The 16,497-nt window shown below is 38.9% G+C and overlaps 1 protein-coding gene across 1 annotated transcript in view; it reads right to left on the minus strand.

The window, feature by feature from the left end:
- Window positions 1-16,497, minus strand: part of SLC26A7 (solute carrier family 26 member 7) — a 132,133-nt gene that overhangs the window by 83,844 nt on the left and 31,792 nt on the right. Inside the window, exon 3 of the mRNA XM_062189506.1 lies at window positions 9,515-9,687. Coding sequence (XP_062045490.1) covers window positions 9,515-9,687 — 173 coding nt within the window. The remainder of the gene's footprint in view (window positions 1-9,514; window positions 9,688-16,497) is intronic.

The raw sequence follows: 16,497 nt of genomic DNA on the forward strand, positions 1-16,497 counted from the left end.
CAAAAAGTAAATAAGGTAGTAAATAAGGTAGACTTATACCTATACATTGATCTTTACATTCTGATCATGAAATTATACCTTGGTTTCCCCCTAGAGCTCATGAAACATTCATAAAATATTGATTATATATTAGGCCACAAGGAAAACAATAGTAAATTAGGTAACATAGACATATTATAAACATTACCCTTGACCACAATGCAATAATACTATGAATTATTGATAAAATGAAAAGCAAAATGGAATAACTGCCTCTAGATTAAAATGTCAGTTGTCTCAAACAATTGTTGAGTGAATGGGAAAATGCAAACTGAAATTACATAATCTTTTCCTTTCTAATGATATTGATAGCAAAACACTAAATATTAGATTATATGGAATACATTTCAAATAATGAGGATAGGAAAATTCAAATCACTAAAATGCTTTCAATAAAAATAGAAGAGTTAAAATAAATGATTTGAATAATCAACTGAAAAAAGAAAAAGAATAAATTTAATAAATAGGAAAAGAAAGAAAATAATTAATATAAAACCAGAACACGGAATAGAAAAAAAAATATTCTTTGCTTAAAAGGAATTAACAGGGGGCTAGCACTGTGACATAGAAGGTAAAACTTCCACCTGCAGTGACAGCATCTCATATGGGCACCAGTTCAAGTCCTGGCTGTTCTACTTTTTTTTTTTTTTTTTTTTGACAGGCAGAGTGGACAGTAGAGGGAGACAGAGAGAAAGGTCTTCCTTTTTGCCGTTGGTTCACCCTCCAATGGCCGCCGCGGTAGGCGCGCTGCAGCCAGCGCACCGCGCTGTTCCGATGGCAGGAGCCAGGTGCTTCTCCTGGTCTCCCATGGGGTGCAGGGCCCAAGCACTTGGGCCATCCTCCACTGCACTCCCGGGCCACAGCAGAGAGCTGGCCTGGAAGAGGGGCAACCGGAACAGAATCTGGTGCCCCGACCGGGACTAGAACCCGGTGTGCCGGCGCCACAAGGCGGAGGATTAGCCTACTGAGCCGCGGCGCCGGCTTTGGCTGTTCTACTTCTGATGCAGCTCCCTGCTAATGTACCTGGGAAAGCAGAAGAAGATGGTCCAAGTCCTTGCACCCTTGCATCCATATGGGAGACCCAGAAGAAGCTCCTGGCTTTGGACTGGCCCAGCTCCAGATTGGCCCATCTCTGGCCATTGAGGCAGTTTGGGGAGTGAACCAGTAGGAGGAAGATCTCTCTCTCTCACTCTCTCTCTCTGTTTTTCCCTCTGTGTGTGTGTATGTGTCTGTGTGTGTGTATGTGTAACTCTGACTTTCAAATAAATGAATAAATCTTTTTTTTAAAAAAAGGTATTAACAAAATTGATGATACTGGATAACTTGATCAAGAAAGAAAGGAAAAATCACAAACATATATGTAAAATAAACATCAAAGGGAGAAAGCATTAAAATGATAAATTTTTAAAGATCATAAACATACATACAAATTTGAAAAGATAGATAGAAATGAAAATTTTTCCAGAAAAATAAAGATTACCAAACTTCATTGTATTAGAAATAAACTAATTTTTGTAAAAGAAACTGGAAAATATTACCAAGAAATTACCCTATAAAAGGGTACCAACTAACAGATGATTTCAAAGAAAGATTCTACAAATCTTCAAAGACTAGTTGTTGCAAAAGTGCTCTGCATGATGAAAAGCACCAGGTAAGCACATTAAGAAGAGATTAAAACACTGACACTTAAACTTGGTAAAGACAACAGGGAAAAGAAAATTTAATATCACTGAAGAACGATATAAAAGTGTTAAGTAAAAAAGTAATAAAAATTGTGTTTACTAATTTAACACAATAATAAGAGTAAAGCACATCATGATCAAGAGATTTTTTTGAGAAATTTAAGGTAGTATCAATAGTAGGATATCCATAATATAATAGACTATACAACAGCTTTAATTAGGAAAGAAGGGTTATCTCTATAAATGTTGAAGAAGCCTTTAGTAATATTCAAGATTTTTCCCAATTTCTATTAAAAACACAAAAACATAAAAAAAAATTTCTTACAATTGAAAATCATTTTTATTCTTAAAGGTGGCTTGATAATTGAGGTACAAAGGGCATTTTAGGTATGCTCAAGAAAGGGCAAGAATGCTATTTCCACCACAACAACATTATAATAAAGATGCTACCTAGTGCTATTGGACAACAGAAGTTATTAGTCATCTGAATTTATAACGAAGTGAAAATATCTCCTAAAAATACTAGCAAATTAATGAATAATAAAACTAATTAAGGCAAAAGAACTCAATAAGGCAACAAGATGTAAAACTACCATAACAAAATCAATCACTTTTATAGACACAAACAATAACCAGCCAGACGATACGTGGTAAAGAAAACCCCATGATTATTAGCAATAAATAAACTTGACAAAAATGTGCCAAGTCTGTAACAGGACAATTTTTAAGTGCTTCTAAAAGACACAAAATTAGACTTGAACAAAATGAAAGGCATCTTGTGTTCTTGGGCTGGACAGCTCAGTATCATAAAAAAAAAAAATCAACTCAATACAACCTCAATAAAAAAATCATCAAGGTTATTTATGGAGCTGGGCAAGTTGATACTAAAGTTCACAGACAAAGACAAAACATCCAAGAATAGCCAGAGCTCACAAAATATAACTACAAAAGCAGACTAGTCTTACCAGACATTAAATCTCTCTAAAACAGGGTGCTACTGCTTCAAAAACAAACATACAGACAAGGGAGGGAAGGGGTAGGGTAGGGAGGACAGAGAAGAGGTGAGGAGAGGAAAAGGGAAGAGTCGAGTCCTGAAACGATCTAACTACCTATGATAATGATAAAGACAACACCTTAAATCATGACAGCAAAGATGAGCTTTTTAATAAATGCTGCCGCCACAGCTAGCTAGGCAGCCTCTTAGAAAAACAATGAGGTTAGAGGAGTTGGCATTGTGGTACAACAGGTTAAGCCATCTCTTGGGATACCTGCATCCCATATCAGAGTGCCTGGAATCCAGTACCAACTCTGCTTCTGCTCCAGCTCCTGACTAATGAACTTGGAAGGCAGCAAAAAATGGCCCAAGTACTCGGATCCCTGCCACCCACATGAGACACTGAATGGAGTTCCTGACTCCTGCCCTTGGCCTGACACAGCCCTGGATTTTGCAGGCTGTGGAAAATGGACCAGAGAATGGGAGATCAATCCCCTAGCTCGCCTCTCTCTCTCGATCTCTATCACTGCCTTTCAAGTAAAAAAAATATTTAAATAAACAAGAATCAGCCTATAAAAATTATGAAAAGTAAAACTAGCTTTTTTAAAAAGAAACAAAGTTAGAACCATATCTCACAACATGCACAACCAGCATTGTTACTGAATATAACTAGAATATATTGACATAATCAAATACTATGCAGCAATAGAAAAGCATAAGTAATATTTCTGGGAACTGATATGGAGTGATTTCCAGAATATATTATTAGATGAAGATAGCAAACTGTAAAATAACACTACATTTTATGTATAGAAGAAAGGATTTTGTGAAAGAAACAGAGGAAGTATAAACCAAAAATAAATGAAGCAGTTCACCTACAAGGGATGGGTAAGAGTGCAGTAGGAAGGAGGGGGAAGCAGGCAGTGATGGGGGAGGGACTAGGTGCTGATAGTTCTGAGTGTGCCTCCTATCGTACAACTTACAATTTTATTCTGTTAGTACTTCTTTGTTCTACTTAATACCATTAGTTGAATTCTTTAATTAACACACAATTATTCTTACGTGTTTAAATTTAACTGAAAAGTGATCCCTGTTAAATATGAGTGGGAATAAGAGAGGGAGGAGATGTACAGTTCTGCACATGGTCAGTTGGAGTTATCCCTAATGGTAGAGTCAGAAATATGCCAAGGGATTCCAATTCAATCCCATCAAGGTGGCATGTACCAATGCCATCTCATTAGTCAAAGAGATCAGTTTCAGTTCACAATTGATCATAATGATAGGATTAAGTGTCAAAGGGATCACATAAACAAGACTAGCGTCTGCTAATACTAAATGATAGAATTAAAAAGGAGAGAATGATCCAACATGGGAAGCGGGATACACAGCAGGCTCATAGAATGGCAGGTGTCATAAACAGCACTCTGGCCTCAGAATCAGCCCTTAAAGCATTTGGATCCAGCTAAAAAGCCCATGAGAGTATTTCAGGCATGGAAACCCAAGACACTCTGGCAAACAAAAACAAAAAAAAAGTGACCTAAATGAAAGATCTTTGTGAGTGAAATCCCAGCGGAAAGAACGGGCCATCAAAGAAGGAGCTACCCTTCTCTGAAGGGAGGAGAGAACTTCCACTTTGAATATGGCCTTTTCTAACTAAGATCGGAGTTGGAGAACTCAAGAGGCTTCCATAGCCTTGGCAGCTCATGACAAGAGCCTAGGGTGATTACTGACATCATAAAAGAGTGTCAATTGTTAAGTCAACAACAGGAGTCACTGTGCACTTACTCCCCATGTAGGATCTCTGTCCTTCATGTGTTGTACTATGTGAATTAATGGTATAACTAGTACTCAAACAGTACTTTATACTTTGTGTTTCTATGTATGTGCAAACTGTTGAAATCTTTACTTAGTATATACTAAATTGATCTTCTACATATAAAGAAAATTGAAAATGAATCTTGATGTGAATGGGATGGGAGAGGGAGCAGGAGATAGGATGGTTGCGGGTGGGAGTGTAGTTATGGGTGGAAAAAAACTGTTATAATCCAAAAGTACTTTGGAAATTTATATTTATTAAATAAAAGTTTAAAAAAAGCAAATAGCAGGATCAATTCTTTTTTAAAATCATAAAATTATTGCCTATGTCTGCTATACTTTGGTTTTCATATTCCTGAAAAGATAATTTATTAATTCAACATGTTTTCTGAGAACTTACCTGGTCCAGAGTACTAGGCTAAGTGCCGTGTATATTTTAAAATGAGTTAAGCTACTATAATTACTCTCAAGAGCTTTGTTCTCTACATGCCTTATATAGAAAAGAAACAAACAAATATTATAGATATATAGAAAATTGGGTGCTAAATAAAAAGCAAATCATAAGATAAAGTCAGAATTTTTATATGATGAAAATAATGTGCTTACACCTTAATTTCATTCCAGTTCCTTTTTAGTTTCCTCTAAAAATTACATAAGAATACTTAAAGAGCTAGCCATACTAGAATGATTAAAATAATGTTAAAGAATAGGTCAAATAAAGAAGTAGACAAGAATTGCCGCGGCTCACTAGGCTAATCCTCCGCCTTGCGGCGCCGGCACACCGGGTTCTAGTCCCGGTCGGGGCACCGATCCTGTCCCGGTTGCCCCTCTTCCAGGCCAGCTCTCTGCATGGCCAGGGAGTGCAGTGGAGGATGGCCCAAGTGCTTGGGCCCTGCACCCCATGGGAGACCAGGAGAAGCACCTGGCTCCTGCCATCGGATCAGCGCGATGCGCCGGTCGCAGCGCGCCTACCGCGGCGGCCATTGGAGGGTGAACCAACGGCAAAAAGGAAGACCTTTCTCTCTGTCTCTCTCTCTCACTATCCACTCTGCCTATCAAAAAATAAAAATAAAAAATAAAAAAAAAAAGAATTGTGTGTTTGAGGGGGTGAAACTAGACAAATAAAGGTTACAATGTGTATGTGGGGAAGCTTGTGCACTATGAGAAGGCAAGAAAGGAAATGCACTGTTGTCACAGAGAACGTATCATTCAATAAAAGAAAGCAGATGAGTTACTCAATTGACTATGTCGCCAGACAGCAAAGCCCCTGGACACCCTGATTCTGCAGCTTCCTAGAGTACACGAAGCACTCAAAATCTTTGTGGCATAAGCCTCTCTGTTACCGGCAGCTGACAGCATTTTTAAATGACATACTCTGAGTCAGATCAGACAAGAAAGTTTCAGAGACATTATGTACTCCTATTAACCTAATCCATCTGTTGGTTCTTCAAAGACAAAAATAAAAATTCATCCCAAAAATGAATGATGTACAAGCAAAAGCAAACTAATACGCAAATAAGTAAACACAAACTAGCCAAACAAACACCTCCTAGTTGATAGGAACTGGATACCTTGGGTACCAGGTCCTCCTGGTCAGTAGATTTCAAAAGTGGAGGAAAAAAGGAAGAATCAGTATGAAGTGGCTCCGAAAGATCCAAAAGACTGAGGTTACAGCTAATGACAGATGAAGAGATAAGTTTGAAGGTCAAATAGAGCCCAGCCATCTGTTCAAAAATTGGCTAAAAACATAGATCACATATCCAGGACTAGAGCTAAAGAGGAAGGGAAGCAGATATTTGATGAAGCTATAAGAGAAAACATGTAACTCTCTGGATCAGATAGTACATGCAATAGAAGGTCATGAAAATGAAATTATTTTTATTATCTTTAATAAGATCCTGTTTTACTTATATAATTCTAGGGAGTTTTATTCTGGGAAATTAGATATTTATTTTTTTGTATGTTAGAATTCTATATTTCACTTTTGTATTTTATTATTTAAATTCTAAATCCAAATATGCTAGATAATAAGAAAATACACAATGATTGTTTCAAACTTGTGGAAATTGTTAAAATGAGAAGAAACAGAAGGTTGCTGGGTCTTTCATTATTTAAAAAATTTGATATGCACGTGAAACTTCTTGTTTCATGTTTCATAGAATAAGAGAAAGTCCAAAGTTATTATGAGTCACAAATTCAGAGAGAAATACAGATGGCTAATGTTAATACAGAGATTTTTTTTTTATTTTAAATGAAATGAAATTGAGGAAAAGCTTTACCAAGGCTACACATCCATACTAGAATCACCAGTTAACATGGCTATTTCTGCAATCAAGACAGATGATAGGTTTCTTTCTTCCACAAAGGCCAAGTGAGAGGGAAAAGGCTCTGTGCAAGTGTCAAAAGACGGTGCCATCACCAGGCGTAACACGCTGGAGTGTCCCACCGTGTCGGACCCAGCCGTGGATACCAGCTCCGCGATCAACACCTCGGACTTAAAGGGAAAGAAGGAAGCGTGCAGGAGGCGGAGCGTGAACGGGACGCCTCTGCTAATGGGAACGCTAACAAGGGAAACGGCAAGCAGGAGGCGGACAGTGAGGTAAGAGGAATGAAGTGGAGAGGAAAAAAGAGGAGGGGGGAGGGGGTCTTGGTGAGGAAGAGGATGGAGATGAAGAGGAGGAAGCCTGAGGAAGCCAGGCAGCTACAGCCAAACGGATAGCTGAAGATGACAAGGTTGACAATGTTGACACCAAGAAGCAGATGACTGATGAGGATGACAAGGGACTAGACAGCAGAAAAGGAAAAGTCAAACTTTATTTAAAAAAAAAAAAAAAAAGACCGCCGAGACCCAGCCTCTCACCCTGCACTTCCCTTCTCAGACCACAAACGTGGTCGCCTAGGAGTATGGAGGACGCCTGCCCGCCACCTGCAGCGCCATCTGCGGACTACGTAGGTCTCTCCACCACGCGACCGAAATCAGTGTGGGTTGGCAGCAGTACAGGAAAAGAACCAAAATTCCAGGCCCTGCTTTTCTTCCTAAAAATACTTTTAAAAGCAAAGCTTGTATGTTTGATTTACATTTTATATTTTTGTACATATTGTTAAGGGTCAACCATTTTTAATGATCTAAGGATGACCAAACCAGCCTTCAGAGCATTCTCTGTCCTACTTCTGGCTTGACTTGTAGTGTGACCATGTTCATCATACTCTCAAAGGAGAAAAAAGAAAACTCGTGAAAAAAAAAAAAAAAGCAAAAACAACAAAAGTCTTATTCAGAGCATTCCAGTAGCTTTTTTGTGTGTGTGTACTTAGCTGTACTAGAACCAGTTGGTTTGTATGAGATGGTTAAAAAGGCCAGAAATAAAAGGTTTCCCTTTTTCCTTTTCTTGTCTATCAAGTTGCTACTTATTCTGTTTTGGCCTGATTGATGGACATGTGAAACAACGTTGTCCAACAATAAACCGGAATTTTATTTTGCTGAGTTGTTCTAACAACAACAAAAAGCTTCTGAAGTGAAGGTTTCAGGGTATCCAGGAAATAGGTATTTATTTCATGAAATCACAGACAAGCCAGAGAAAAAATTGATTGACCCTCTAGTCTGGTTAGTTTCTATGCAAAAATACCACTCAAATGTTCTGTTTTTCTCAATAAAGTGAAGACGATTTCTATTCTCTTTTCATCTTACATCTAGAATTCTTCCATAGCTACAAGGCAAAATAAGTCCAAGTCCAAGACTGTTGCTATTTCCTTCCTTCTGTGTCATATCTTGTCTTCCCATCTGCCAATTCTAAGCAGTCATCAACTATTTCCCCTCTTGCCATTGACATGATGTTTAACCTTATAAATAATGTTACACTATAAAATAGAGTTTCTAGCAACCCAGAAACAGCCATTTAGGAAATTTATGTATCTGTAATTCAGTCTAGGATAAGGGAGTAACCAAAAAATCGCTGTCAAATAGGCAGTTCCACGTCTAATATTCAATGTCTTTTTTTATTTTATAGTCACTTCTGATTTATCTAATTTTGACCGATGACTAGAAATAGCAAACTATAGGGGCCAGCGCTGTGTTGTAGTAGGTTAAGCCTCCACCTGCAGTACCAGCATCTCATATGAGCACTGGTTTGTGTCCCAGCTGCTTCTCTTCAGATGCAGATCTCTGCTATGGCCTGGGACAGCAGAAGACAGCCCAAGTGCTTGGGCCCCTACACCCACATGGGAGACCCAGAAGAGGCTCCTGGCTCCGGACTGCCTCAGCTCTGGCCATTGCAGCCATTTGAAGAGTGAACCAGTATCTTATCTCTCTGTATCTCCCTTTCTCTGTAATTCTGCTTCTCAAATAAATAAGAGCAAATTATATGTTTTGGCATTTGGAAAAAGAAGAAGTACTACAATGAACTTGGAAACAACATACATGCCTGATGCTGAACAGGACAAAGACCAGTAGAAAGCCGAGTCCCCAGATCTCAGAGCAGCAAGCCTATGAAACAAACTCAGTACCATTTGCTACTGATATAGACAATAATATCATAAAATCATAAAATTTGGAAAGATCCTAGAAATCTAGTGCTATCTCCTCCCCACTAGAAATCTAGTGCTATCTCCTCCTCTCCTCCTATAGTAATTTCTCCTACAGCATCCCCTTACTATGACAAGCTGGCCACTACATCAACACAAGGATGGCTTCAGGGCCTTTCAAGGAAACCTGTTCCATTTTCTAAAACATGTTTTAGAAAACTCATCCTGTAAAAGCCCAAAATTGTATCCCTTTAACTTGAGTTTATTGATGCTAACTCATTCATTTAACCAACATTTCTAAAGTAACTACTGGAAGCCACAGATCATATCTCCATAAAGCTAAAACACATCTGCCTTTTATACTTCTGGAGAGACAAACTTGTGAGCAAGAACAACAATAAAGCACAATTTGCTTTTCCTTCGCCCTATTTCCATTTGTAAATTCCCACGTCTCAGTATGACTCACCTGGATTATACCTCCCAAGAACGAAACCGCTGCAGCCACGCTGATCCTCTGCAACTCAAAGTCGGATAAGCCCAGCACACTTGAGTTACTCTGTGTGGTGAGGTTCCGGTTGCTCTGAGGAACGAGCCGTTCCACCGCATTGGCTGATATTAAGGATGTGAGGGCAAAGGTGCCTAAAAGGGGGTGTGGGAAAACTCATCTCAGTAACTCAAAAAATAGCTTGATTAAAAATTGTTGGATTCTACCATTATAGTTGAAGCTACATTGTAAAACCTAATAGATATATTAGAAATATTCTCTTCTGTAACCATGACTTTTCCACCCTTAACCTGACTCCATGGAGGAAACATAAACCTACCTCTGTATACATGTATTCATTCAATGTAGTGCAAGTATTTGGCCTGATGATTAAGACGTCCTTGTCCTGTGTGAGAGTACCTGGGCTAGATTCCCAGCTCTGGCCCCCAACTCTAGCCTCCTACTAATCAGACCCTGGAAGACAGTGGTGATGGCTCAAATAATTGAGTTCCTGCTGCCCATGTGGGAGATCTGGATTAGTTGCCAGCTCCTAGATTCAGGACCATGGCATTTGGGGAGTAAAACAATGAATCGGAGTTCCTTCTCCCTGTCTGTGTGTTTCTTTGTATCTCTGTGTCTCTCTATCTCTTGAATAAATTTTAAAAAATATTTTAAAGCTATGACCACATCTCACACCTATCTACTTGCTGTTCTTTTCTGGGCCATAAATTTTCTCAACTTTCTGCAGATTAGCATAAGGGAATGGCCTAGGGCCAGGAATTATGATCATGCATTCTCAATTCTCAGAACACCTCCCCTGAATTATACCTCCCAAGAAGGATACTACTGCAGTGGTTTTAGATTTGACTTGAATCCAACACCTCCATTTACCAACAATATTACCTAAAGTACATCACTCTAGGTCTAAATAACTTCGCATATAAAATGTTATAATAACACATTTCAGGTTTTGCGGAGAATATAAATGTGATGGTAAGTATGAAACCTTAATAAGCTCAATATAAGTATAAACTTATGTGAAATGCATGCACCTCCAACCTACCTGTGAAAACCCTACTTATCTTTCAACTTCTGACTCAAATCCCACATCACAGATCCTCCTGGCAAGGATTAGTCATTCTACCTCCTGTGAGTTCATAGCAGAGCACAGCTATTTAGTATTATAATGTGCTGTTGCCCACAAAATGATCAAACACACCATTTCTGTCTTCTGCTGTTAGATAAAGTTCAACAATATTTGCCAAACATCCCCATGCCCTCACACGCATGTAGGACTATTTTCATTGCATCTCCCTTTTCTTGCCCAGAGTTCTGTGCCTCTCGTCTTGGCAAAGCATGCCCAAAACTGTAACCACATGGACAGGAACATGCTGCTTCCCACAGAGAGGGCTCAACAAGTTTGGATGAGAGAAAACCTACTGTAGCATTGTGCGAACACTCCCTCTGACTCATTGACTTAGGACCTCAGTTTGCTGCAGTCGTAAGTGCTACTTTATGAAAAAGGGCCTGTGCCAGATGTAGACATCCTAATGAAAAGAAGGCAGCAGAACAGGGCAACAGAAACATGAGTCCTACAGAAATAAGATTCAGTGAAAACCAACACACCGAATCATCTGGTCTTACTGGGTAAGATGTATGATTTCTGCTGTGGATTCAGAATAACGTAGTGGTCGTAACTTCCAGTGAACTTGGTCTCAAATCCCAGAACTGCCCCATCAATATCTCCTTACTTTTAACAGGTAAACTTCCTCAGCCATGGGGCTGTTACAGGTTTAAATCAGATAATGTAATATAGCACGTGTCATAATATATAGCATGTAGTTAGCACCTAATAAATATTAGTTGTTCAGATGATTCTTAGTAAGACTAAGATAAGAACGTTCTGTTTTGGACTGTTATTCTCTGCTCTTCTCCATTCATGGAGTAGTGATACTTAAATATACATGGGGCCTGCGCCGTGGCTCACTTGGTTAATCCTCCGCCTGCAGCGCCGGCATCCCATATGGGCGCTGGGTTCTAGTCCTGGTTTCTCCTCTTCCAGTCCAGCTCTCTGTGGTGGCCTTGGGAGGGCAGTGGAGGATGGCCCTAGTTTTTGGGCCCTGCACCCACATGGGAGACCAGAAGGAAGCACCTGGCACCTGGCACCTGGCTCCTGGTTTCGGATTGGCACAGCGCCAGCCATGGTGGCCATTTTGGGGGTGAACCAATGGAAGGAAGACCTTTCTCTCTGTCTCTCTCTCTCTCACTATTTAACTCTGTCAAATAAAAAAAAAAATTAAAAAAAATATGGAGAAAATTGAACATAATTATCTGAATGAGCTAAGTCATCCTTAACAAATGATTAATAAACATTGACCATCATGGTCATTTTCCTCTTCATAAAGTACCAAACTGAGAAAACATGAAGGAATTAATCCATTTGGTGACTGGGGATACGATCCTAGCACTCACGACAAGCAATATCAAGCAAGGAAAATTCCACAAGAACATAGTCTTGATGTGCTTTTCAGGGTGTGTTCCATTAGGATACTCATGAGATCAAATTATGTTCCACTGAAAGCAAAGGAGTGTGCCTTTTTGTCTTTAAATCTCTAGGAAAACAAAGAAAACTGTTTTTGTACAAAAAACATTTAACAAATGATTACCAACTGAAAATGAAGATGAATATATATGAATGAAGGCCTATCTTTTCTGGAATTTGGAGAAAGATAAGAAGGAAGTGAATGGTAGAAGAAAAAAGGCCACTGCAAAGCTTGGTTATGGGACGTGAGCTTCATCCATATATGAAAGTATTGCCTCTTTAGCAAGAGTGGGTCCTTGCTGTTTCCAGGTCAGTAGAGGAGTTAAGGACACTGCTACCGCAGGTGAGTACGTGCGGATGCTGCGGATGACAGCCCACCTTCCCAGTCTGTGGTCTTCATTTTTAAAAATTTCAGTTAAGGTAAATGAATTTCATGTATTTCATATATACAGATTTAGGAACATAGTGATACTTCCCACTATACCCTCCCTCCTACCTCTGCTCCCACCCTGCTCTGTCCTCCCTCACTTATTCCCTTATTTTGTCTTTATCCCCTCCCTACTACTTTACTATTCTTTCCCTTATTTTCTCAATATTTTACTTTGGTTGGGCTTTAAGCCTACTCATAGTACTTGAAATACCACTAAGCCCATCTGGTCATTTAGCAGTGCTGTGGGTAGCAAAGTTAAAGAGGAAGTGAATATGGACCTTAGATTTGGACAGACTCAAGTTCAAATCCCAGTTCTCTGAATCTTAGCTTCTAGTTTTGATCAAGTTACCTAACCTCTCTCAGATTCCATATTTTTAAGATGATAAAATACCTAGTTAAAAAATTTGTATGGAAGATAAACAAGATTTCATATTTAAAAAATTCTGTCACAAGAACTACTATATTGTAGGCTTTCATTAAAGAATTGTTTATTTTTACTTTTCCCATAAGTGTCCTCTATTGTCCCTCTAATAATTTATCTAAATTGCTGAAAGGAAATTGCTCTGTAAAAAGATTTGGTAATTTAGAACTTAAATATATTCCACCAATTGTCATATACTAGTTATCCTTAACAATTCTGTTTCCACTAGATTCAAACTCAGGCTTCTATTCTTTTCATTTTAATTCCAAGATATACTATATGCAAATGAAGATAAATAATCAGTTGGTTGAATTATTCTTTTTCTTAAAAACCATATTGAAATTGGGCCTGGCACTGTGGTGCAGTGGGTTAATGCCCTGGCCAGAAGTGCCAGCATCCCATATGGGCGCCGGTTTCTAGTCCTGGCTGCTCCACTTCCGATCCAGCTCTCTGCTACGGCCTGGGAAAGCAGCAGTAGAAGATGGCCCAAGTCCTTGGGCCCCTGCACCCGCATGGGAGACTCGGAAGAAGCTCCTGGCTCCTGGTTGTGGGGAAATTAGTTACATGAGGTAATTCAAAGATGGCGCCCAAACGAAGTAAGGTGGGCGGAATCCAAAGTTGTTTACCACCAAAACTAATTGGCTGCGCAACATCAGGGGAGGTAACAAAACTAGTAACAAGTGTATAGACATATGGCTAGTCCTATAAAAATCATCCCATAAAATGACCATTTAAGTGATTGGTTGGTCCTTAGTCCTGCCCCAATGACTCTGCAGTTTTGTGCTATAAAAGTCTCTGTTACACGCGAAATAAACAAGTTCTTGCCAGACTTGGCTCCCCGCTGTGTCTGATTGTCTCCGGGATCAGGAAGCTGGGGAATGGGCGAGCAGCGCACTTACCTTTCCTCGGACACGGTCCATCCTTGTACAGGTGGACTAAGACCCTGTACTGGTTTTGGATGGGCACAGCTCCAGCTGTTGTGGCCAATTGGGGAGTAAACCATTGGATGGTAGACCTCTCTCTCTCTACCTCTCCTCTCTCTGTGTAACTCTGACTTTCAAATAAATAAGTAAACCTTTATTAAAAAAAAAACTAATTTAAATTAAAATAAGAAAATTCTTTATATTGAGCAAAACCACATATCCAATGTTAGTATGGATAACTATATGAATTATTTACCTCAAAACATGTCTCTAGCATAATTTATTGTATCATTTAGTTCTTCATTTTGAACTTTATTTTGAACACTTAAGTTAGAAGTAAAACCTCAGAGTTAATTTTCTTCATGGAAATCACAATCATTTAATAGTAATGTGCAAACAGTTGGGCAGGTATTTGGTGTTCACATCCAACATGAAAGTACCCGGTTCAAGTCTCAACTCCTCTGCTTTGGATCCAAATTCCTGATAACATATACCCTGAGAAACAGCAGATGATGCTTCAAGTACTTGGGTCCATGGGACTCACATTGGAGACCCAGACTGGGTTCCAGTCACCTGGCTTCAGCCTAGCCTAGCCCTGGCTGTTGTTGGCGTTTGGAGGGTGAATCAGCGGGTAGAAGAGCTATCTCTCTCCATCTCTGTCTATCTCTCTCTTTCTCTCTCTCTGTGTGCATATGTGTGTATGTCACTCTGCATTTCAAATAAAGTGAAAATAAACCTTCAAAAAGATCTTATAAAGAAACAATTGTAAATATTGTGACAAAAAAAGGAAAGAAAATATCCATCTGGCTCTGTCCTTTGGAGAAGTACATATGCAAAAGTAAAATGTCACTAGTGTTTATTGTATGTAAAGTGACTGTAGTTAAGTCTGCAAACTAAATGTATTCTTAAATGTCTATCATTTACCTAATAGATACACGTTTGCTATATCTGTTAATAACTTGTTAGAATAGAGTCCTATATAAATGGAAATTTCAAAATCATGCAACCAGCAAAATATCTACAGTGACTCCTCAAGAGATTATCTGATTTATGTAAACGTACATTTACATATTACAAAATGGTATATTTTGACTGCCTAAAGTAAATATAACCTTCAGCAAATTTGTTTTGTCTTTCTCTCTTATCTTGTATTAAACAGAAGAAATGCATCTGGGACCGGATATAAGACAAACTGCCTTTTCTTACTAAAGATGTATCTAAACATTTTGGAAAATGAAAATAAGTTCTTAGGAAATTAAGTTGCTGGACAATTTGAAAACAATGAGCTTTAAGAATTGCTAATTCATTATTATGCTTTTTTTCATTTTACATCGTTACAAAAAGAAAGCTTATCTGAAGCACTCAATTGTAAAGAAACAAAGTTGGGGCTTAAAGTTTGGCTATACATAGGTTATAATCTATACATCTTTGACTGAAACCTATGCTCTCACAAGAGATATTTTTAATTTTTGCATTTGTGTTTTTTCACTCAAAATAAGCAGACAACAATGTCTATTTTAGAATAATTGTGTTAAGGCAAAATAAAATCAACATGTATAACTTCTAATGAATACTACACACATAGATCTAAATTTAAGTTTGTATACATACACATGTATGTATGCATGTGCACGAATCCATGTATAGTACAAAAATATAAAACCTGGGCTGGTGTTGTGGTATAGTGAGTAAATCTGCTACCTATGTTGCTGGCATTCTCTATTGGCACTGTTTCCAATCCCAGCTTCTCCACTTGTGATCCAGCTCCCTGCTAATGCACTTGTGAAAGCAGTGGAGGATGGCCCAAGTGCCTGGGCCCCTGCACCCACATGAGAGACCTAGAAGGAGCTCCTGACTCCTAGCTTCTGTCTGGCTCAGTCCTGGCCATTGGAACCATTTGGGGAGTGAACCAGTAGATGGAAAAATCTCTCTGTGCCTCTCTCTCTCTCTCTCTCTCTCTCTGTAAATGACTTTCAAATAAAAAAAAATCTTTTAATAAAAGAAATATAAAACCTAGGGATTTTTGGAAAATGCTGATTCTAATTTATTAGGTCATATCTTTCCTTCTTTTTTTTCTTTTAAGAGATTGAAAGAGACAGAGAAGACTCTTATATGCTGGATCACTCTCCAAATGCCCACAGTAGCCAGAGCCCAACTGGGACCAAAGCTGAGAGCCAGGAACTCAAATCAGGTCACCCACATGGACTGCAGGACCCCAATTACTGGAGCCAACAATGCAGCCCCCAAGGGTCTGCATTAGTAGGAAGCAGGAATCAGAAGTTGGAGTCATGGATTGAACTTAGACACTCCAATTAGAGATGCAGGCATTCCAATTGGCATGTTAACCACCAGGCCAAATGCCTGCTCCAGATGGTGTATTTCCAAACAATTCTCAGATAACAGTGAATCAGGAAGCATATTTTGCATAGCAATGCTGTAAATGACTAATAACTGTTGATCATTCCCTTGTGACAAAGTTAATTGACACAAAGAATCAAATTCATGTAAATAAAAGAGTGTTTCAGAGGAAATGTAAATATTGATATGTAGATCTATGGCCTCCTCTAAAAATAGGCAAAAGGTCAGAATCAAAGAGAAATCTGAAGATGCCCTATTGCTGGCCTTGGAGATGGGTGAAAGGGTCTCATG

This window comes from Lepus europaeus, chromosome 4, assembly GCF_033115175.1.
Source record: "Lepus europaeus isolate LE1 chromosome 4, mLepTim1.pri, whole genome shotgun sequence".
In the NCBI taxonomy this organism is placed as follows: domain Eukaryota; kingdom Metazoa; phylum Chordata; class Mammalia; order Lagomorpha; family Leporidae; genus Lepus; species Lepus europaeus.